The sequence below is a fragment of the Oncorhynchus keta genome, chromosome 10, assembly GCF_023373465.1.
Source record: "Oncorhynchus keta strain PuntledgeMale-10-30-2019 chromosome 10, Oket_V2, whole genome shotgun sequence".
NCBI lineage: Eukaryota > Metazoa > Chordata > Actinopteri > Salmoniformes > Salmonidae > Oncorhynchus > Oncorhynchus keta.
The window spans coordinates 68,037,946-68,061,429 of NC_068430.1; the positions used below are offsets into that span (position 1 = coordinate 68,037,946).

The 23,484-nt window shown below is 42.3% G+C and overlaps 1 protein-coding gene across 1 annotated transcript; it reads right to left on the minus strand.

The window, feature by feature from the left end:
- Window positions 1-93: 93 nt before the first annotated feature.
- LOC118389298 (uncharacterized) lies at window positions 94-20,715 on the minus strand. Its single transcript, XM_035779210.2, has 8 exons — window positions 20,597-20,715; window positions 12,306-12,388; window positions 11,726-12,073; window positions 10,627-10,947; window positions 4,698-4,823; window positions 4,174-4,206; window positions 2,970-3,016; window positions 94-1,425 (listed from the first exon to the last, which is right to left on the minus strand). Exons 2-8 carry the CDS (start codon window positions 12,376-12,378, stop codon window positions 1,420-1,422), a joined length of 954 nt encoding a protein of 317 aa, XP_035635103.1. The 5' UTR covers window positions 12,379-12,388; window positions 20,597-20,715; the 3' UTR covers window positions 94-1,419.
- Between the last annotated feature and the right edge of the window lie 2,769 nt (window positions 20,716-23,484).

The window sequence follows — 23,484 nt, forward strand, 5'->3', positions numbered from 1 at the left end:
CATGGAGGCGGGCCTGGGCAAGACATAGACATAGATCTGCATTTTCCAGCAGCAGAAAGAGGAAGGACAAAACAAAAGAAACTGCTGCGGTAGCACTGTTGAAGCAACAGGCTGGCTGTTGGTAACAAGGTTGCTTTAATGTTACAATTAGTTCCAGATATTACACAAAGTCAAGTCAAAGGATGAATTCAAAATGGCACCCTATTCCTTCTAGTCAAAAGTAATGTACTATTTAGCATAACATTTCTTCTCATACACATTGTAGCAGAATGAAAGCCCAGGGGGGACAGTGGCAGGCACAGCAGTATCTATTAAAACCTGATGATCAACAAATCTTTGGTCAAATGAAACATGTCGTATTGCACTGTACAGTCTTGCGAAACCTCAAGAGGCGAATTTAGTTTTAGTTTAGTTTAGCAGACTTGTACTCTACACAGACCAGTGTGCCATAACCAATCAGAGCTGCAGTAGGCCTATATACAAATAGACCATTGCCATATATAGATCTGTGCCATTCACTTTGAACTGGACTGTTTTTACAGCATGAGCGGTTGTGAGTAGATCAAAGCAAGAACTATATGTAGCGACTTGTGCACATTTGTACATTTGTTCACTAGTTAGTGAGTTATTAGCCCAGTTATTAATCATTTGTAGTCAGAAATTGGGTGGGTGGGGGGGTGTATGGTATGGGAATAATGATGCAAGTGGTTTCTTGCATCAAACAACACAACAACATTTTCAATCACCTCCTTGTTTGAAGGACAAGTGGATAAACAAGTTCATGTCAAGTCCTACATGTTTTTTTTCAAAAGTCTCATGGAATGTAGACTTACATTGAACACCGCACATTGGCTGCTACTGTTGGCTGAATGACAGAACAGCTATTTCCATGTTATAATGTTATGGGATGCATTTTCTCCATTGTTTATTATGGTAGGCCACTCTGGTAGGCCTACATTATGATCAAATAGCCACAGTAGCCTACTTGACCACTGTTAAAACTAACTTAAAGCAGGAACAGCCTGTAAACCTGCACCGGAAGTTGCAAAGAATTTTCACAGTATTCAAATTTGCTCTTAGCAGACCTGAGTTTTAACAATCATGCTGGTAGAATCTACAGTTTACCTACACCATGGCAACTCTGTATATAACCATTTATGTTAGGCTTTTAAACATAGGCTGTTAAAGAGTTATACCATTTGTAATCAACCACAGTGCTTAAAGGCTGGCATCCTCAGTAGATTATGAAGAAACAAATGCCTCAAATCAGAATGACCTGAGTGCCAAAGTGACTGTCACCGAACACTTAACAGGAAACAGTCCATCAAAGGACAGTGAAGGTGACAAGCTCCTTATTGATCGTCAAGGAAACAGCCCCTTCCAGAGACTGCCAGTTAACTAATCAGCTCCTGTCGCTGTTTAGACCTGGCAACAGGGAGACAGAGGGAGAGAGAGCAAAAGAGAGAAGGCGAGAGAGAGAGAAGGAGAATAATTGTTACAAAATAATAGAAAGTAAAAACAGGAGACACTTCACTAATCATTACAAGGAGCACGAGCAGCATGTAAACTACAAGATAACTACAAGGTTAACTAGAAGATAATCAATCAAAAAAATTAAAAACATGTCCCCTATGAAGCTATGATGCTGAATAGCAAGAGAGCTATTATAAATACAGTAGATGTTGATACAATATGTTTTAGATAGATACAGTGGGGCAAAAAAGTATTTAGTCAGCTACCAATTGTGCAAGTTCCCCCACTTAAAAAGATGAGAGAGGCCTGTAATTTTCATCATAGGTACACTTCAACTATGACAGACAAAATGAGAAAAAAAATCCAGAAAATCACATTGTAGGATTTGTAATGAATTGATTTCCAAATGATGGTGGAAAATAAGTATTTGGTCAATATCTCAATACTTTGTTATATACCCTTTGTTGGCAATGACAGAGGTCAAACGTTTTCTGTAAGTCTTCACAAGGTTTTCACACACTGTTGCTGGTATTTTGGCCAATTCCTCCATGCAGATCTCCTCTAGAGCAGTGATGTTTTGGGGCTGTTGCTGGGCAACATGGACTTTCAACTCCCTCCAAAGATTTTCTATGGGGTTGAGATCTGGAGACTGGCTAGGCCACTCCAGGACCTTGAAATGCTTCTTACGAAGCCACTCCTTCGTTGCCCGGGCGGTGTGTTTGGGATCATTGTCATGCTGAAAGACCCAGCCACATTTCATCTTCAATGCCCTTGCTGATGGTAGGCTTTGTTACTTTGGTCCCAGCTCTCTGCAGGTCATTCACTAGGTCCCCCCGTGTGGTTCTGGGATTTTTGCTCACCGTTCTTGTGATCATTTTGACCCCACGGGGTGAGATCTTGCGTGGAGCCCCAGATCGAGGGAGATTATCAGTGGTCTTGTAGGTCTACCATTTCCTAATAATTGCTCCCACAGTTGATTTCTGCATAACCAATTCAGTCTTCCCAGTCTGGTGCAGGTCTACAAATTTGTTTCTGGTGTCCATTGACAGCTCTTTGGTCTTGGCCATAGTGGAGTTTGGAGTGTGACGGTTTGAGGTTGTGGACAGGTGTCTTTTATACTGATAACAAGTTCAAACAGGTGCCATTATTACAGGTAACGAGTGGAGGACAGAGGAGCCTCTTAAAGAAGAAGTTACAGGTCTGTGAGAGCCAGAAATCTTGCTTGTTTGTAGGTGACCAAATTCTTATTTTCCACCATAATTTGCGAATAAATTCATTAAAAAATCCTACAATGTGATTTTCTGGATTTTTCTTCTCATTTTGTCTGTCATAGTTGAAGTGTACCTATGATGAAAATTACAGGCCTCTCTCATCTTTTTAAGTGGGATAACTTGCACAATTGGTGGCTGACTAAATATTTTTTTTGCCCCACTGTACATTCATTAGATTTACAATATAAATATATTAATTGTAGATTGAACACGTGAATACAGTACCTCCTGCCTCAACATATTGATCATGCCTGGTATCTGTTGGTGGCCACCTAAAAAAGAAAAATACTAAGTGAGAAGCTAATCTGTGACATATTGTGGAGGAATGTCATCTAACGTTTAAATCTCCAGAGGAGCATTGTCTTCTCCAAAGTTCAGTAGAATTAAGAGTTGGGCAGAAAGAGAAAAGTGAGTCAAGACAGCAAGTCTTTCCTCTCAGTGCAGGTAGGCCCATATTTCACCCAGCATTACATAATAGTATGACCCAAAGAAATAATCTTCCTTCACTACAGCCATGCAGCTTAACTACCTTAATTAGAAAAAGGGTAAGTCAATTCTTAAGATTTCCCCATGAAAACAATGGTAAAGCAGAGCCATCATCATCGCCAACTGGTTTGGTAAACAATTAGTAATCATCCGGCCTCCATTTTCTACTACACTTGTGAGGGAAGAAACACTACCCTTTGACTTACATTCAATCACCCTAGTAGTCATGTTTAATAGGATAGCTAAGTCAGATACTGTGTGTAGAGCATATCAGATATTATACAGGGACAGATACTGGGACGAACTGGGACCAGAAATCTAACAAACAGGCAATAATGTCTAACACACAGGCCCATTTTTGCCCCTGGAGGCCCCAACACATGCCCTTGACAGATACTGTATGTACAGCATATCAGACAATGTAAAGAAAGTATCTCCCTCTGAAGCAACAGTAAAGAGGAACTGATAGAGGATGTGCTTAGTGAGGAGATTTGGAAGGGTGAGAACAGACAAACATGTGTTCCGGGTGAGTGGCCACAGTTTCACAGTTTTACTGTCCAAGGCTGAGTGGCTAGTTTCACAAACCAAAATCATGTGAATGCTAGCCTGGTCAAGTACTACTCTTGCCAACTCCATATCTCATTGTCAAGACAAAGATGTTAGGCATGACAATGAGTGACAAGGGGTTGGCATGATAGCCCAAACAGACTGGCACTCAGGCTATGTGAATGCATTACGGAGTGTTGTTTTTGCCTTGGAAAATGTAATCATTTTCACTTGTTGAGTTAAAATTTGGATCAAATATTTAAAATATGATGTAGGTCATTATAAAGTATATGTATTGCTTTTACAGTGACTTCTGTGAACTGTCTAGGAAAGATGGGAAACCATAAACTCAAAGTGACCAATTAAAATGACATATACTGAATATTGAAGGACATACTCATTAATGGGAAGGTGGACTGCCTTCGAGCTCCTGTCAAAATGGACATAAAACCTACTATTACAATTTAGCTTAAAACAAATGAAATCAAAAAGATCATCATTAAACCAAAAGCGATGCTGAGGAACAATAAATAGCCTACAAGTGAGGTTAATGCTTAATCCATTAATAGATTAACAATAAACAGCCTACAAGTGAGGTTAATGCTTAATCCATTAACAGATTATAGTTTTATTACAATATTATACACTGAGTATACAAAACATCAAGGACACCTGCTCTTTCCATGAAATAGACTGACCAGGTGAATCCAGGTGAAAGCTATGATCCCTTATTAATTGATTGGCTGAGTTACCAGACAACATTACAGGTTGTGTAATCTCCCATGCAAGGCCAAAATGGATGACTGCCAGAGCATGCAGGCTTGGCAGAGGCAGGGCCACTGTACAGGTTAATCTAGCACCAGCTAGCATGACAAACAGGTACATGATCAGATACATGAGTATGACAATTAATGCACTTACGTTGGGCAGAGCGCCTCTTAAAGAACAGCAGTGCAGCAAGGAGTCCAATGATCAGAGAGCCTATGACTGCAACCGGGGCTAGCCAGTTGGTGGTGGAGACAATATTCAAGTGGTCACTTTTAATACCTGGACAGACAAAATGGACAGAAATTATGAGTTACAAAATAAATAGGCAATTCATATGAAGTCAAGAGAAAAAGTGTCACGACTTCCGCCGAAGTCGGCCCTTCTCCTTGTTCGGGTGGTGTTCGGCGGTCGACGTCACCGGCTTTCTAGTCACTACCGATCCATTTTTCTGTTTCGTTTTGTTTTGTCTGATTACATACACAATTTTTTACATTCCCTCCTTCTGTTTTGTCCGTGATTGTTTATGTCATTGTGTTCGTGTTAGAGTTTTGTTTTATGTTCCATTTTGGAATTTTGCTTTATTCTTTGAGTAAATTCAGTTGGATTACTCCATACCTGTGTCCTGCGCCTGACTCTGCTTTCACTCTGCACCCAATCGCTGACAGAATCACGGATCAAATGGAGTCAGCAGGTACAGCCAGCCCTTCTCTCCCAGTAGAGGAGCGAGTTCAGCAGCACGCGACCATGTTAAACCGGCTAGGGTCAGCCATGGATCGCGTGTTGTAAACTATGGACAGGAGAGGAGGCTTTCCTGTCAACGCTACTATACCTCCACCCGCGCCTCAACCTACACCGATGTCCACCCCTCCGTCGTCAAGTCCCAGTGGAATTCGGCTCTTGCTCACAGGAGCCAGGGTATCCTACTCCAGCTGGAGCTCTACCTGGCAGCTGTTCAGCCGGCTCCTTCCGGACGCAAGAGAGTGGGCGCTCTCATCTCCTGCCTGACTGGAAAATCCCTGGAGTGGGCCAACGCCATCTGGGGAAGGGAAGGTCCGACTCTGGATGACTACGAGGACTTCTCCCTCCGCTTCCGGGCAGTTTTTGATCATCCACCTGAAGGGAGAGCGGAGGGAGAGAGATTGTTCAATCTGAGACAGGAGATGAGGAGCGCTCAGGAGAATGAGCAGGCCCTGATCGACCACTACAGGTGTAGTTTACGTGAGGACGTTCGTAGGGAGCTAGCCTGCAGGGTCACTACTCTCAACCTGGACCAGCTGGTGGAATTGTCTATCCGGCTGGATAACCTGTTGGCCTCCCGTGGACGTCTGGATCGGGGTCCGCCCGTTCCATTACCCAGCACATTGGATCCCACACCTATGGAGTTAGGAGGGGCTGCTATGAGGGGGACCGGAGGGGGGACCATTCCCTGCACCAGCTGTGGCCGCAGAGGGCACACTGCCGGTCGGTGCTGGGGGGGGTTCTCCAGTAGGTCGAGGTAGCAGGCGGAGCACTGGTGGGTCATCCCAGGTGAGTAGGCACACAACTCACCCAGAGCCCCCTGTTGCACACATGTGGTTACCTATAGAATTTCCTGAGTTCTCTCCACATTCCCAGCATAAGGCGCCAGTAGATTCAGGCACAGCTGGGACCTTTATTGACCACTCCTTAGCACATAGATTAGGGATCCCTATTGTTCCTGTTGATGTTCCTTTCCCTGTACATGCCTTAGATAGTCATCCTTTGGGGTCGGGGCTAATTAGGGAGGTCAAATCGCCCATTGCTATGAGAACGCATGGGGATTACGAGGAGAGAATTAGTCTCTTCCTGAACGACTCTCCTGCGTTTCCTGTTGTATTGGGTCTTCCTTGGTTGGCCTCTCATGATCCTATTATTTTGTGGCAACAGAGGGCTCTCAAGGAATGGTCCTGTCAGTGTTCAGGTAGGTGTGTTGGTGTTTCCTTAGGTGCCACTACGGTGGAAAGTCCAAACCAGGTCTCCACCATGCACATTCCCCCCAAATATGCCGGTTTGGCACTCGCCTTCTGTAAAAAGAAGGCGACTCAATTACCACCCCATCGACAGGGGGATTGTGCGATAGATCTCTTGGTAGATGCTGCACTTACCAGGAGTCATGTGTATCCTCTGTCACAGGAGGAGACGGTGGCTATGGAGACATATGTCACCGAATCTCTGGGACAGGGATACATTCAACCTTCCATCTCACCTGTCTCCTCAAGTTTATTTTTTGTGAAGGATGGAGGTTTGCGCCTGTGTATTGATTATCAAGGTTTAAATAATATCACGGTAAAATACAGTTACCAGCTAACGCTCATAGCCAGTATGACAGAGTCAGGCGCGCTTCTGCACAAAATTGGACCTCAGGAGCGCTTACAACCTGGTGCGTATCTGGGCAGGTGATGAGTGGAAGACAGCATTTAGCACCACTTCTGGGCATTATGAGTACCTCGTCATGCCATACGGGTTAATGAATGCTCCATCAGTCTTCCAATCCTTTGTAGATGAGATTTTCAGGGACCTGCACGGGCAGGGTGTAGTGGTGTATATAGATGACATTCTAATATACTCCGCTACACGCGCCGAGCATGTGTCCCTGGTACGCAGGGTACTTGGTAGACTGTTGGAACATGACCTGTACGTCAAGGCTGAGAAATGTCTGTTCTTCCAACAGTCCATCTCCTTCCTAGGGTACCGCTTTTCAGCGTCAGGGGTAGAGATGGAGAATGACTGCATTTCAGCCGTACGTAATTGGCCGACTCCGACCACGGTAAAGGAGGTGCAGCGGTTTTTAGGGTTTGCCAACTACTACCGGAGATTTATCCGGGGTTTTGGTCAGGTAGCGGGTCCCATTACCTCACTGCTGAAGGGGGGACTGGTGCGACTGCAGTGGACAGCAGGGGCAGACAGGGCTTTTGGTCACCTGAAGGCTCTGTTTACCTGGGCTCACGTGTTGGCTCATCCTGATCCCTCCTTAGCGTTCATAGTTGAGGTGGACGCGTCAGAGGCAGGGATAGGGGCTGTGCTGTCTCAGCGTTCGGGTACGCCACTAAAGCTCCGCCCCTGTGCATTATTTTCGAAGAAGCTCAGCCCGGCGGAGCGAAACTATGATGTGGAGAAATTGGCTTGAGGGGGCTAGACACCCTTTTCTCATTTGGACTGACCACCGCAATCTGGAGTACATTCGAGCAGCGAAGAGAACCCTCGTCAGGCAAGGTGGGCCATGTTTTTCACCCGTTTTGTTTTCACCCTTTCCTACAAACCAGGTTCCCAGAACGTGAAGGCAGACGCACTGTCCCGGCTGTATGATACAGAGGAGCGGTCCACGGATCCCACTCCCATAATTCCAGCTTCTCGCCTGGTGGCACCGGTGGTATGGGAGGTGGACGCGGACTTCGAGCGGGCGTCACGTGCAGAGCCCACTCCCCCGAGTGTCCAGCTGGGCGTCTGTACATTTCCGTTTGATGTTCGCGATCGTTTGATCTGTTGGGCTCACACGTCACCCTCCTCTGGTCATCCTGGCATCGGTCGGACAGTGCGCTGTGTATGTTTCCTCCTGTTCGGTATGCGCACAGTGCAAGGCACCTAGACACCCGCCCAGAGGGAAATTACAACCCCTTCCCGTTCCACTACGACCATGGTCACACCTATCGTGGATTTTGTGATGGATCTTCCCCCGTCGCGGGGTAACACCACGATTCTGGTCATTGTGGATCAGTTTTCTAAGTCCTGCAGTCTTCTTCCTTTGCCCGGTCTCCCTACGGCTCTACAAACTGCGGAGGCCCTTTTCACCCACGTATTCCGGCACTACGGGGTGCCTGAGGATATAGTTTCTGATCGGGTTCCCCAATTCACGTCTAGAGTATGGAGGTTGTTTATGGAACGCCTGGGGGTCTCGGTCAGCCTTACCTCAGGTTTTCACCCTGAGAGTAACGGGCAGGTGGAAAGAGTCAACCAGGTTGTGGGTATGTTTCTGCGGTCCTATAGCCGGGACTGGCCGAGGGAGTGGGCGGTTTACATCCCCTGGGCGGAGATGGCCCAAAACTCCTTCCGCCAACCTATCACCATTTCAATGTGTGCTGGGTTATCAGCCGGTCCTGGCACAATGGCATCAGAGCAAGATTGAGGCTCCTGCGGTGGATGAATGGTTTCGGCACTCAGAGGAGACATGGAACGCTGCCCATGTGCGGCTACAACGGACCGTCAGGAGGCAAAAGGCGAGTGCTGACCGCTACCGCAGTGAGGCCCCGGTGTATGCACCGGGGGATCGGGTCTGGCTCTCGACCCGAAACCTGCCCCTTCACCTGCCCTGCCGGAAGCTGGGTCCGCAGTTTGTGGGGCCATTTAAAGTCCCGAGGAGACTGAACGAGGTTTGTTATAGGTTACAACTCCCCCCCCTGATTATCACATTAACCCCTCGTTCAGGCCGATGGAGGCTGGTCCGCTCCAGCAGTCTGAGGTGCGGGAGGTTCCTACGCCCCCTCTGGACATCGAGGGGGTCCCAGCATATACCGTACGAGCCATCATGGACTCAAGGCGTCGGGCGAGGGGCCTCAGTACCTGGTGGAGTGGGAGGGGTACGGCCCGGAGGAGAGATGCTGTGTACCGGTGGATGACATCCTAGATCCCTCATTACTACAGGAGCTTCACCGTCTCCACCCGGATCGCCCTGCGTCCCGTCCTCCTGGTCGTCCCCGAGGCCGGTGTCGGCGCGCGGGGGGGCGGGGGTACTGTCGGCCCTTCTCCTTGTTCGTGTGGTGTTCAGCGGTGGTGTTCGGGTGGTGTTCATACATTTCTGTTCTGTCCGTGATTGTTTGTCGTTAGTGGTTGTGTTCGTGTTAGAGTTTTGTTGTATGTTCCATTTTGGAATTTTGCTTTATTCTTTGAGTAAATTCAGTTGGATTACTCCATACCTGTGTCCTGCGCCTGACTCCGCTTTCACTCTGCACCCAATCGCTGACAAAAAGGTTAGTTGTGCTTGGGTCAATGTCAGTATCAGGGCATTTCACACACACAGACTTGAGCTCTGTTCAAATCTGCATGCATCTTAATAACTTTTTACTGCAGTGGGCTAAATCAAGGTCACACAGAGAGATTATTAGTCTTAAACAAATCTTGAAGACTGAAATATAACAAAACCCTTTTGACATAGACACCGGATTTGTTAAAAAAAAAGAAAAAAAGAAAGGAAAATAACATTCCACCCATGAGGCCAGAGAGGGCCCTTTTGGTCATTGACTGCAAGAATGTGCTACTTTACTTCCCATTGCTAAGAACAATTTGTTTTGGCATTAGATGCAAGAACAACAGCTGGAGGACCGTAAAAGGAGTTACTCTTGGTTCGTTCAGCCATTCCTATGGTGAAAAAGAATATGGTTTTGAGATACATGCCGAAAATAAGGTCAGAGGTTAACAAAGGTTTTGGAGATTTTATACATTTTGTTCTATGAGATACTATCAGTCAGTTAACATGACCTTTATGATTTATGAAGCCTTTATGTGCTTTATTAAATTACATAAAGGCTTCAAAATTCACAAAAAGTTATGCTAACTGATGAAGATTCTCTCGTAGACCAAAACATATAAGATCTCCTAAGCCTATGCTTATCACAGACCTTATTTTTGGCGTTTATCCAAAAACTCCATTCATTTCCCCATAGGTTTCATCCAACAAACCATTGGGGGAGTTAGTGCCTACAAAAAGATGCCATTACTATTGCTATCTATTGTTTCTTACCCAAATCATTTTTATTTTTTCCAGTTTCAAGGAAGATGTTCAGTCAGATTTGGGAGCATGTTACGGCCTGATGTACTCCACCCCTCAGTGACATGTTGTTCTCTCATTATAAGGCTGACTTTTATTGCGTTCAGAAATGTGATAAAGATGTCGTTAAAAGGCCTATGTTGATAAAGTAGACTAGATTAAGGCTGAATTGTTTTACAATTATCAGGGTCAGGATGAGGGAATTACGAGAGACTGGCAGGTTTTGGACTTGACCCTGCTTTTACAAAGGGTGACATCACCAACATATTCATACCCATAGGTAGCAGGCACGGCAGCACGTACCTAAGTCTCGCGACGCAAACTGGATCACAAATGATGCCATCCCCTCCTCGGCACCATTGACATTGAGCACTTTGCACGTGTAGTTTGTGTAACTGGATGTGGCCTTCAGCACTGTGAATTTACTGGAGAGGCTGAACAGTCCATCGTCTGTCTCTTTGGCCACCAGTTCAGCACTGCGCGTCCAATTGCTGCCGAACTCGTCAAACCACCAGATCAACCCTGTCTGGTGCCCGCCTGTAGAGTTGCAGAAAATGGTCACATCTGTGTTCTCTTTGATGTTGGTCTCAGGGAGGGAGCTCATGGTTGGAGTCTTGTACTTAGCTGGAAGAGAGAGAGAGAGAGGAAGGGAAAAATATATTATACATGCGGTTGATATACGCTAGTAGTGAGTTAAACAACGTCAGTGGGTAAACATTGTCCAGGCGGACTTTGCACCTTTTCAACGTCAATCCAATGGTTATAACTTGGAATGAGATTACCGTAGGAGTGATTTTAATAAACTGGAATTACCTTTCTTCTATCTCTATGACATGTTCTAATTTGGTCTGTGTACACTGTGATTACATACCATGGGCAGAAAGAAAATGTGGAGGCTAGTTGTGGAAATTGGAACCAGTGGAAACAAACCAGTGGAAACAAAAACAAAAAGTTAACAAAGCCCCTGCTGTGCTGTCCAATCACACACTTACAAATAGATCTGAACTCCTCTAGTACATCCTTGCCTGTTTGTGTGTGTGTGTGTGTGTGTGTGTGTGTGTGTGTGTGTGTGTGTGTGTGTGTGTGTGTGTGTGTGTGTGTGTGTGTGTGTGTGTGTGTGTGTGTGTGTGTGTGTGTGTGTGTGTGTGTGTGTGTGTGTGTGTGTGTGTGACAACATTGAAAGTTGAATAGAACTTCCTTCCAAAGCATTTTCAGTGTATGGGCATCATAACCTATGAGCCGAGACACATTTAAAAAACATGTTGTCTATTCTTCTATTGCCCTCAAAGCTTGGCTGAATATCTCACATATTTAGTTTGCTCCTTTCATGAACCTGTGTTGAAAAATGTGTATATTTTCCTAAAATCACACTTGGTTGAACTGTTGACAGTCTACGACTCACCTGTGACACTGAGGCTGATTGTAGCTGTGGCAATCCCAACATCTGTGGTCACCATGCATTCATACTCCCCCTTGTCGGCCATCTTGGGATTTGTCAACAACAAGGACACATTCATATTCGTCTTGTTCCAGGATGGCTCAGCAAATTTAAACCCAGGGGTTAGCTCCCTTTTCTCTTTATGGTATTCCAACAAATTAGCATCAGCTTTAGCAGCAGCTCCCATTCTCTTCCAGGTCACCGTTATGATGGTCACATCCACAACCACAGGTTTGACAATGCACCCTAGAATTAACTGCTGACCATAAACCCCATGGTATTCTGTTTTACACTCCAGTTTGACAAATGCTGCTAGTAAAATACCAGAGAAAAAACATTGACATTAATACAAGAGAGAATTAATGTTATAGTAGTCAGTTTTATCATGTGGCCAATCTTATTGAACTTTTGGTAAAAAAAATAAATTAAAAAAAATAAAAATAAAAAAAACATTATACAGTTCTCCCAAACCACAGAGAAAGGTAACCAGCTGAAAGCTATTTTTGTATATAACCATTATTAAGGCATTCATGGCACTACTTACACTCCAAGGAATTTCCAGTGCTGATATAGACTAAATGGATCGCAAAAAACAGCAAGGAGGTAGCTGAAGTCATCTTTGGATTCCTGAGTAGGAAGAGAGAAATGTACAATGACAAGACTTGTCACAACAGTATGGGGTAAGTCTATAGACCGCATGAGGTATCTTTATACACTGTCTGTCACATAACATGACTCCGGACTGCAAAAAAAGCAAAAGGAAGCAGCTCCCTCGCTGAGGCTAGTCAGAGTCTTCACAAGGACCCAGTCTACCACCACCAGGGCAGAGCATTTACCAGGCAGTCAGTCATCAGAATGTAAGTTTAAATTCAGCTTGTAATAGATAATTTTGTCAGATTAAGCCTGACTTTAAAATGTTGGTTGTTGATTCATATGTGTTCTTGTTTTGATGGCTGTGGCATTTTTATTGTGATTACACACTAATGGTTCTTGTGTTCTTTTAATGTAATAGATGTATCAAGGGATGACACAGAGACCTCTGGCTCTGAGCAGGACAGTGAGCCAGAGCTGCCAGGAGGTGTCATCGAGCCCCTCCCTACTGCATCAAACACCAGATATGTTGTCCCAAAAAAGGATCCAACGGTAGACCAGGCCTATACTTTAAACTACACATTTTAGCTAGCAGCTGTTGGTATCTCATCTTGTGGCTCCCTTAATTATACATTTCCATAGAGACATTATAGACACATTATTTCATGTGTATTTCAGACATTTCAAGATCCAGAGAAGAGGGTCCTGTACAGTGTTTGAAAACATTTCCCAGAACTCAGCATGGTACTAGGAAAAGGGCTTTCAACAGCTCCTGGTTTTAGGACAATTCATGGATTGAATATTCTGTAAATCAAGATTTTATTTATCGTTTCGCCTGTAGGCAGTTTTTCTTTGCCCAATGCACCCGAATCTGGCTTCACATCACAGTCAGGTCTTTGTAACTGGAAAAAGGCCCTGTTTAAAGATCCTGGGTTTAAGCTCCATTCGAAGGCAGAGCATCATATCAATGCTATGTATGCTTGGAGTCAGCATAAAAGGGCTATTGACAGCAACTCATCAATGTTAGATGTCATAAATGAGGGCCGGAAAAAGAAAGTGGAGGAAAACTGTACTTCCATTAAAACAACTGCAGATGTGCTCCTATTAACTGCCACTCAAAACATAGCGCAGAGGTCATCAAGAGTCTGATGACTCTCACAGCAAGGGTCATGTTTTAACAATCTTACAAGAAATAGCAAAGCATAGAGAAAAGGATGAATGAATGTGGCAATGCTAAGTACACAAGCCACCAAATCCAGAAGGAAGTTCCCGAGGGCTGAGCTGAGATGGTACAAAGGGAAGTAATAAGAGAAGTAAAAGAAAGTGACGTTTTTAGTGTAACTGCAGATGAAACCAAAGATTTGAAAAAAAAAAAAAATTCTTTAGTTGTGAGGTACTATTACAATGGGGCCATCCACAAAAGCTTTTTACACTTTCAGTCAGCTGAAAGCTTAGATGCAGCAGGTCTCACAAAAATGATAATTGATTGCCTTGAAAAACATGGTCTGGACTACAGAAATGATCTTGTGGGTCAAGGCTACGACGGTGCATCCGTCACGAGCGGAAAGCATTCTGGTGTGTCTGCACGGATTAAAAACAGTGCAATATTTGCATTTTGTGTGCATTGTAATGCACATTGTTTACATTTGGTTCTTGTAAATGCTGTAAAATCAGTGCCTGAGGCAGTTAGTTTTTGCTCTCCTGCAGAAGTTTAGAACTTTGTATTTGGCTCGTACGTTCATCTCAAGTGGCTTGCAGTTCAGAAAGAGCTTTATCCACAGCAGCAGCCCAAGGAACGACAGATAATTACAGATGTAAGGTGGGCATGCAGATACATGACATGCCGTAATCTGAGGGACAGGCTTCCAGAAGTTCTGAGAGTGCTACTACAGGATATCACGCTTGAAAATAGTGGTGATAGATCACTGGAGGCAAGGGGCCTTCTTTCTCAGATTGATTTACATGTCATAGGGCTTTTGGTTTCCTTTTGTAAAGTGCTTGGTGATGCCAAATGTCTTTCTGACATGCTCCAATCAAGCTCTCTTGACCCAGCAAGGGCTGTGGATCTAGTAGGTGCCCTTACAGACACATTACAGGACTACAGAAGTGAGGGTTATTTTGGAGAACTATGGAAAGAGGTTGAAGAGATGGCTGAGCACTGTAAAATAAGTGTACAAACAGTGTGTAAAAGACAGCCTAAAACAAGCTTACGATTTCACGACTCATTGATGATGAGCACTGACAGAACAATAGTGACCAAAGTGATGGTGAGAGCTTCCAAAGAGCTATCTTTTATCAGGTGCCTGACAGTCTCACAGATGAACTGCAGAGGCGTTTTTCAAAGAAGAATTGCAAGATTATGCAACGGGTCCAGTCTCTCAACCCAAAGAGTACAAGATTCTTGAATGAGGAGCCTCTGTTTGCCTTTGAGTCAGATTTAGAGGACCTCAAACATGAGGTTCATCAAACCAAGCGGCTTCTTGATAGGAGAGAGAAAAGTGGAAGAGACAGACCGTCTACTCTCCTTGACTTTGTTGTGTTTCTAGAACCTTCTAGAACCTTCTATGAGCTATTTCGACATTGTAAGATTTCTGTTGTTACACCAGTCAGCAGTGCTTCTTGCGAGAGAAGGTTCTCAGCTTTAAAATGGATTAAAACCCACCTTAGGACAACAATGGTTGATGACAGGTTTAGTCAACCTCGGAATGATTAGTGTTGAGTCAAGGAGGGCACGCTCCCTCAACGTGGATAAGTTTGTGAAACATTTTGCCAGTTCTCACTAGAAATGCAAAATGATGCTGTTTTAAATCTACCTAGGTTAATTTGGCACTTAGGTGGTCCCTCTGGTCATGATTAAATCCTGCACTGTGTACTAGCTAGTACACTGACATTCTAAAATTATAAATCCAAAGGGTATCATGTCACAGAGATTTAATTTGGTCCTGATTAGGCCAATTCCAAAATGTGTCTTTGATATTAGTTAACATAATATATATTAGCATAAATATGATACTGCACATTTGTAATATTGATGGGAACCAAAATGATTTTCATTTTTCAAGTCCATTTCTGCTTGATACCTGGTATGTCAAATTGCAGTGTGTTTTTTTTGTAACTTTCCTTTTTTGTAAATAAACTATGCAATTTATTTAACACAAATGCTATCTTATCTCCTTGGTGCTTTATTTTCTCAAAATATTTTGGGTGTTTAACCTCTCTGTGCACGGAACCCGGTAGCGGGATGAAATTCGACAACATACGGTGATCGCTACATAAATAGTCATATTAAACATTCATGAAAATACAAGTGTCTCACATGTTTCGAAAGCCTAGAATCTTGCTAATCCAACTGCGTTGTCAGATTTAAAAAAGGATTTACTGCGAAAGATTACGATGCGATTATCTGAGGATAGAGCCCCATAAAAAACAACTATTTCAACCAGCACAGGCGTAACAAAACACAAACGGCAATAAAATAAATTGTTTACCTTTAACGATCTTCCTCTGTTTGCAATCCCAATGCTCATTGTTACACAATGAATGTTTTTTTGTTTGATAAAATCCATTTTTATAGCCTAACATGAAATATTTTGTGAACCGCTTGTGTCGTGAATTCCGTGTCATTCAATTTTCGACGACACATTCGAGGTAAATAACCCACACAGAACGTAACTTTTCCAGGCATGTTTGGTTTCACTGCAATCAACTGGTTTGTTTGTAACACAACCAAACCTGATGGGTAATTTCGCGGGACGTATTGACTGAAAGAAACCGATTTGAAGACAACAAGTAATGACATCATTGTGTACCAATGATTTGCCCGCTGTTTCGTTGATTGACTGTCTTTCAACCCAATGACCACTGATCGTCTTGAAATCTAGCTGGGCAGATAGCCAATGAGCTGAGGTAAACGGCAATATGTAATGTTTATGTGTTGGAAGACCAACCCATGTAGTAAACTCCGGCGTAAAGAGGTTCATTCGCCATTGACGATTCATACCGGAAGGAGCAATGCATGTTGCGCAAAGCATTGTTTTGGTAAAGCGCATATTCCGCTGTTTATATATCACTCAGTATGGCGACTAAGTCAGGAAAAGCTAAATCTAAGTCTAGATATACAGATGTACACACAATTTAGAAGAAATTGATTGAGTCCGATTAATTTAACGATTCCCAAATGGAGGAATATTTTTTGAATGGAGAGGACATTGTTTTGGACTGGTAAGTTCTTCTCATGCTAATGCCGTTGTTTGAAATGAACAATATAAAATATTATTTGTGAAATGAAATAGCCTATTTGAGGCTGTTGAGGGGAGGGCAGGCCCACAACAATGGCCAAAATGAAATGGAGACAGTAGATACAGCTGGTCTGTCATAATATAATAGAGACAGTAGATCTAGCAGGTCTATAATAATATATTCAACCTTATGTTCCCTGTACTCTACATATATCTGTTTATTATACCTGTTGATACAGGGCTCATATGTGAAACTATTTTCTTTCACAGTGACACTGACTCCGAACGGGAGCCCCCAGTGCCAAGGTGTCCATCCCCCACTGAAGCTGGTTCATCCAGCTCCTGCCACAAGTGGTGTTCATCTGCCCAAATGTATTTCTTCAGGCATGGATGTGCTATGGCACCTGGCATCAGCAACATAATATTGTGTAGAGGACTGAGGGTCTTCCAAATATTGAAAGTATTATTTTGTAAAGGTGTATTTTTTCCCCCATGTTTTTTCTCCATTTTTTTTTGGGGGGGTGTGTTAGAATACCATTTTGGTATTTTGTATTGTTAGGAAAATTATGATTAAATGACTGAACAAATCATTTTAAATGGAACTGTAACTAAGTAAACGTATACTCCGTTTTATTATATCTGATTAACAATATGAGTTCATAAGAAGGGATTGCGTGACACAGACAAGGAGTAATTAAAGTTAATTAAAGTTCAAGTTAAACTCCATTCCAACTAGGAAGAAAGAAATGAGTTGTGGATTAAGTAAACAGATAAGGTAGTTAACCTATGGTTGAACCGACGAAACTTAGCTCTGGGGTGTGTTAGATAAGACAGTGAGTGCATTCCTAGGTTCTGTCAGCTAAGTGGTGATCGATAATGTTGAGGGGTCAAAAGTTAATTCAGTTGTGTTGTGTGTCCTGTGTATGTGCTAGGGGGGTCAGAATGAACTTTTAAAGTTCCCTTTGTCCCGGTCGAGAGGAGGGGATTGTGTTAAGCAATGAAATGATGTCATGTTATTGTATATAAACTGTTGCTCGTGGTAACGTGGCAGCGCGCTCTGAGAATAAATTCTGTTACCTATTATTGATAAGACTGGTCTCCGTCTATTTTATGCAAACAAGAATCTTACAAATTCTCATAAAATAGATTAAGGGAATTCAATTCATGAAAACACATTGGTATAATTAAATTACAGTAACATGTATATAGTTATTCCATTCAAAATGTATAACTTCACCAATTTGGCCACTTGGGTACATTTGGGCTACTTGTGTGGGACACCTGGGTGACTTCATTATAAATGTCATGTTGCACACTCATTTTGGAAGTTATCATTCTGAAACTTTGCACAAGTACTGTTGCCCTCTTATGTTTTTCACTGAAATTGCCCCGATCATCCTATCTGAATGTTTGTTTTGTCTTGTTCATTTTAAAGATGATGATACAACAATATAAATAAAAAAACATGTTTTTTTTCATTGTTTTATCTAAACCAGATCTATTGTGTTATATTCTCCTACATTCAATTCACATTTAGACAAACTTCAGAGTGTTTTCTTTCAAATGGTACCAAGAATATGCATATCCTTGGTTCTGTGCCTAAGCTCCAGGAAGTTAGATTTGGTTATGTCTTCAGGCAGAAATTGAAAAAAGTAGGGGGTAGCTCGAAGAGGTTTTAACACTTATAATCCCATATTATATATTAATGAAAACAGAGTGGCCCAAGTCTCACCAGTATGTGAGTACAGTGTGTGGTGTGAGAGAGAGAGAGAGAGAGAGAGAGAGAGAGAGAGAGAGAGAGAGAGAGAGAGAGAGAGAGAGAGAGAGAGAGAGAGAGAGAGACAGAGAGAGAGAGAGAGACTGAGAGACAGAGAGAAAGAAAGAAAGAAAGAAAGAAAGAAAGAAAGAAAGAAAGAAAGAAAGAAAGAAAGAAAGAAAGAAAGAAAGAAATTGAGCTGCAGGTCTGAGGTAGAGACACTGACTATTCATAGTATGTTAAAGAATTCTAGTGAAGTAACCCTTTTGGACCACACTATCTGCCACATTGAAGAACTCTGGGTGAAGTGATTTATTACTTCTACCTCTAACCAGAAATCATAGGATTCATAAATGCTCCTTAGACGCCAGGTTAGGGTTACACACGCATTTTCTGTCATGGTCTATGGACCTCCTGAAACAGCCTTAGCCACACCATGTAGAAAACTCTAGTTCTGCCACTGTTTGTAAAGTCATGGAAATTTGTTTCATAATTGTTGTTAACGTAATTCATGAAAGCACACATTTAAATATGATCAATCAATTAAAAAACAACATATCAGCCATTATCGAATTGACCCTTCAGTGCATGTCTGTGGTGCTGTGTGTGTGCCAGTGTGAGTGGTCCATTGCCCGAGGAGAGAGAGCGAGACATTTCAGCAGCAGGTATAACATAATGACAGATGAACTAGATCACCAATTTAAAACATAACTTGTAGCAGTTATCTCGCTAGTTAACTATAGCTATCTAAGCATTAATTCCGTTGTTGCCTTTCCACCCGCTCTAAAGAGCCTAAATAGATCTGCACTGTTAATAAACAGTAGCCATGTAATTGCGACAACGTAAAACAATATTTGAAGAATAGCCTAATTGAAGAATAACTTGCTGTGCATAGATCTCCCCCGAAACATGAATATTGATGCCGTATATATAAACATGTCTAGTTAGACACCTTTAAAGTAGCCTACCTTATCCATTTGATCCCTGATTTATTGAATGAGGGAATTATTTTATAAAGACAAAAGTATTTGGTTGTAATGTTGAAAAAGCCAGGAGCTCTCCAGATGGAGGGTTAACCACATGTTGACATGTGATTGACAGTGCAGTTCTATGTGGGGGGCTAAGTGCCTTGATCAAGGGCACAACGGCAGGAGGTGGTAGGTCTACATGGGATCAGACACAGCAGCATTCCAGCGTTAATATTTCATACTTTTTCATGTAGGCTATAATAATAGTCTTGGAAATGTGGTTAAAATTCATGGAGAAATCATGGGAAATGTGTATAAACAGTGAACAGTGAATGATCAGAGGTCGTCTCTATAGCATAATGTCATTTGTGAATTTCAGTGAACATAGTCTAATGGACCGACTTGTAAAAAGACAGCTCCTGCACTTCTTCCATCCCAAGTCAACCATTGGTCTTAACTCAGTTCCGTGTGAATAAGAGCCTCACATAGGCAACTGTCCCCTATTAAGCTATCTATTTGTCACCTACCACCTGGATTGTCAACATGCCTGTTTCAACTATTTCTTCGGCAGACAAAAGATGGTTGTGATGCAATTATCAATTCCTTTTTTAATAAATGAGACATTGTATGGGTGTAATGTTAATAGAAAACATGTTTTATCTGGAGTAAATCAACCAGTTAATGAATACATTTAGCAGTAGAATCCCAGTAGAGCTCAGATAAAGGGGAAGTAAAGGAGAAGGAGGTTCTATAACTATAATTCAGTTTATGGACTCGGCATTTCACCTGGTTGTGGTTTGGGGACAAAAACGAACAAGCAATTCCATATAGTATACTTGACATGTGGAGAAAGCGCTAAAATGTATGATAACACAAAGGGACTCCGAACTTTCTCTTTTACTATGTAAATAGATAAGAGGTGGTGTAGCCTGTTCGACTAGGGAAAGTCCACCATGTATTTTGAGGGTAGCCCTAAACAAAGAAACATTACTAGTAACGGTACCTCACAAATCTACCCCTCGTGAAACATAGCCTAATGTTACCCATAATGGTTTTTAGTAGCCACTGTCAGTTGCATATAACTCACAACAACCCGCATACAGGCAACCTAGTTTTTCTCAGGGTCAACTTTTAAAAAGTTGCACATACAAATAATTGTGTCTCGAAGACACTAACATTTATTTTTCAAATGTATAAAACAAGATCAATGAGCAACAATTAAGAATATTTATTCAGAAAAACACAACATAGTCTACAGACACGGAAAACGTAAAAATCTTACCTCGCAAACAGTACAGGCTGTTGACGTTTAGAAGGTGTCGAAAGATCTGATAACGATCGCAAAATCGTCCGGCAACAGGCTGTTTGGTTACTTTCGGTTTCGCTATTACTAGGGTGACGTCTCAATTATTGTACGTGACTTCAGAAAGTATTGACACTCCTTTCATTTCTTCGCATTTTGTTGTGTTACAGCCTGAATTTAAAATGGATCAAATCGGCATCAGCAGCATAATATTGTGTAGGAAAAAAAGCTGAAATGTCTTGAGTCAATAAGTGTTCAACCCCTTTGTTAAGGCAAGCTTAAATACATCCAGGAGTAAAAATGTGCTTAACAAGTCACATAATAAATTGCATGGACTCACTCTGTGTGCACTGATACTGTTTAATTGAGGATGGATTAACAACATTGTAGTTAATCTCCACAATATTAACCTAATTGGCTGAGTGAAAAGAAGGAAGCCTGTACAGAATACAAAATATTCCAAAACATGAATCCTGTTTGCAACAAGGCACCAAAGTAATACTGCGGAAAATGTGGCAAAGCAATTCACTTTTTGTCTTGAATACAAAGTGTTATCTTTGGGCAAATCCAATACAACACATTACTTAGTACCACTCTCCATATTTTCAAGCATAGTGATGGCTTTATCATGTTATGGGTATGTTTGTAGTCATTAAGGGCCGGAGAGTTTTTCAGGATACATTTTTTTATGGATTGGCGCTAAGCACAGGCCAAATCTTAGAGGAAAACATGGTTCACTCTGCTTTCAGAATGGCAATAATCTAAAACACAAGGCAAAATCTACACTGGAGTTGCTTACCAAAAAGACAATGAATGGACCTGAGTGGCCGAGTTGTAGCTTTGACTTAAATCTACTTGAAAATCTATGGCAAGACCTGATTTTTTTGGTCTAGCAAAGATCAACAACCAACAAAAAAAATGTCAAATAATATTTAGCAAAGTTGTGAGATAAAGCACAATACAGGTGTGGTAAGCTATTGGAGACCCAGAAAGACTCACAGCTGTAACCGCTGCCAAATGTGTTTCTACAAAGTATTGACTCAGGGGTGTGAATACTTATGTAAATGAGATATTTATGTATTTAATTTTCAATAAATTAGCAAAAATGTATAAAAACATGTATTTACTTTGTCATTATGGGTTATTTTGTGTAGATGGGTGAGGGAAAAGAAGCACTTTGATCCATTTTGAAATCAGGCTGTAACACAACAAAATGTGGAACAAGTAAAGGGGTATGCATACTTCCTGAAGGCACTGTATATGAACTTTTCTATTCATTGAACAAATATCTAGGTAGAAGCTTTCCCAGTCATTGGTTGAAACGAACTAATTTTAGTCTCTGCTACAATAAAGACCATAGCCCCCTTCAAAAGTTTATCCACTGTGTGGCGAAATCCTGCACGGAGCCTTCACCGTGCGCTGCCACTTTAAGAGCGCATCGGCAGTAAGTTAAGGAAGGAGGGAACAAAGACAGCTCTGTCAGCTCTTTGGGGAGGAGCTCTTGGTTGGCGCGACAGTTTGATTGTGTGTGCTATGCTGCAGATGTCCATGTTTATTTTCAGCGTGTGTGGTTGATACAGTATTTAACTCAATCATCGGTGTGACCGCTCTAGGTCGTGGTTGTTATCGTTTGGACCGCGCCGTTTATGAACATACAACAAACCAACAAACCATCGTCGGTCAGACACCGGCATGCCTGAAGACCACAGCTGAGATCTCGCTTGTTCTCTTTCTCTCTTTCCTCTATCGTTCCAGTGCTTTACCCTGCAACAGACTTTCTATTTTTCAAATGCACTTCCCATTGAAGTTCATTAGAGCTGGACTAAACTTGCCCTGTCAGAAGTATTTGGTTGGACATTTTAGTTAAAGGGGAGGTTGTTTGCAAGTTGTGTATTGTTATTTGAACTGTATTGAGGTGGGGTGTACTAACGACATGTGGCCGAGAAGATTGTGGACATTTTTAAGGCCTTTGTTGTGTCTATGAACACCCCCCACATTCATGCATTCTGCACTCCTCTACTGGAAGATAATACATATTACTGCAAATCCTCTGTTGGTCACTGGGTTCTTTCCTGTATTATTATTATTATTATATGAGGTATTCTTGGTGGGGTTACCCCTCTGCTGTGATGTGGGTTTTATAGGGTGTGTATTCTCTTTCCCCTACACTGGCTATCTGGTAAACAGGCTACACTCTAGGTAGTCTCTTCTGCTGAGGTGTGTGGGTCTGGTAGTGGTACTCTCTCTCTATTCTACTGTTTTCCTTTCGGCATGGTTAATACCTGCCTGGCACCAGAACAAATTCTTTATCTTTACCCCTCTCTAATAAATACCGCTACAATTGTGCGTAAAATGTGATTTACATTCTGACTGGGAAGAAATAGTGCAATAATAATGCAACACCACCCCTTTCCCTTGGTACCAATGCAGCACTTGCACGAGATGGAAAATATTCAGTGCACCCAGGGCATTTTGCAGTTAATAAATCCCTTTCCTGCAGTCAAATAACCAAATCGCCATCTAGTGGCCTCTTGGGTGAAATATTATACATCTTTTTCATAATTTAATAATTAAACAATTTATTACAAATGATGGAAATCTGGTGTTTGTCAAAACGGCTTTTTTATATTTCAGTCTTCTGTGATGTGTGTGTATATACAGTCGTGGCCAAAAGACCAAAGAATGACCCAAATATACATTTTCACAAAGTCTGCTGCCTCAGTTTGTATGATGGTAATTTTCATAACATTATGGAGTATATGCAGAGTGATCAAATTAAGTATGCACACATGACTGTAAGTCGCTTTGGATAAAAGCGTCTGCTAAATGGCATATATTAATTGCAAATCATTTCAAAGTCCCTCTTT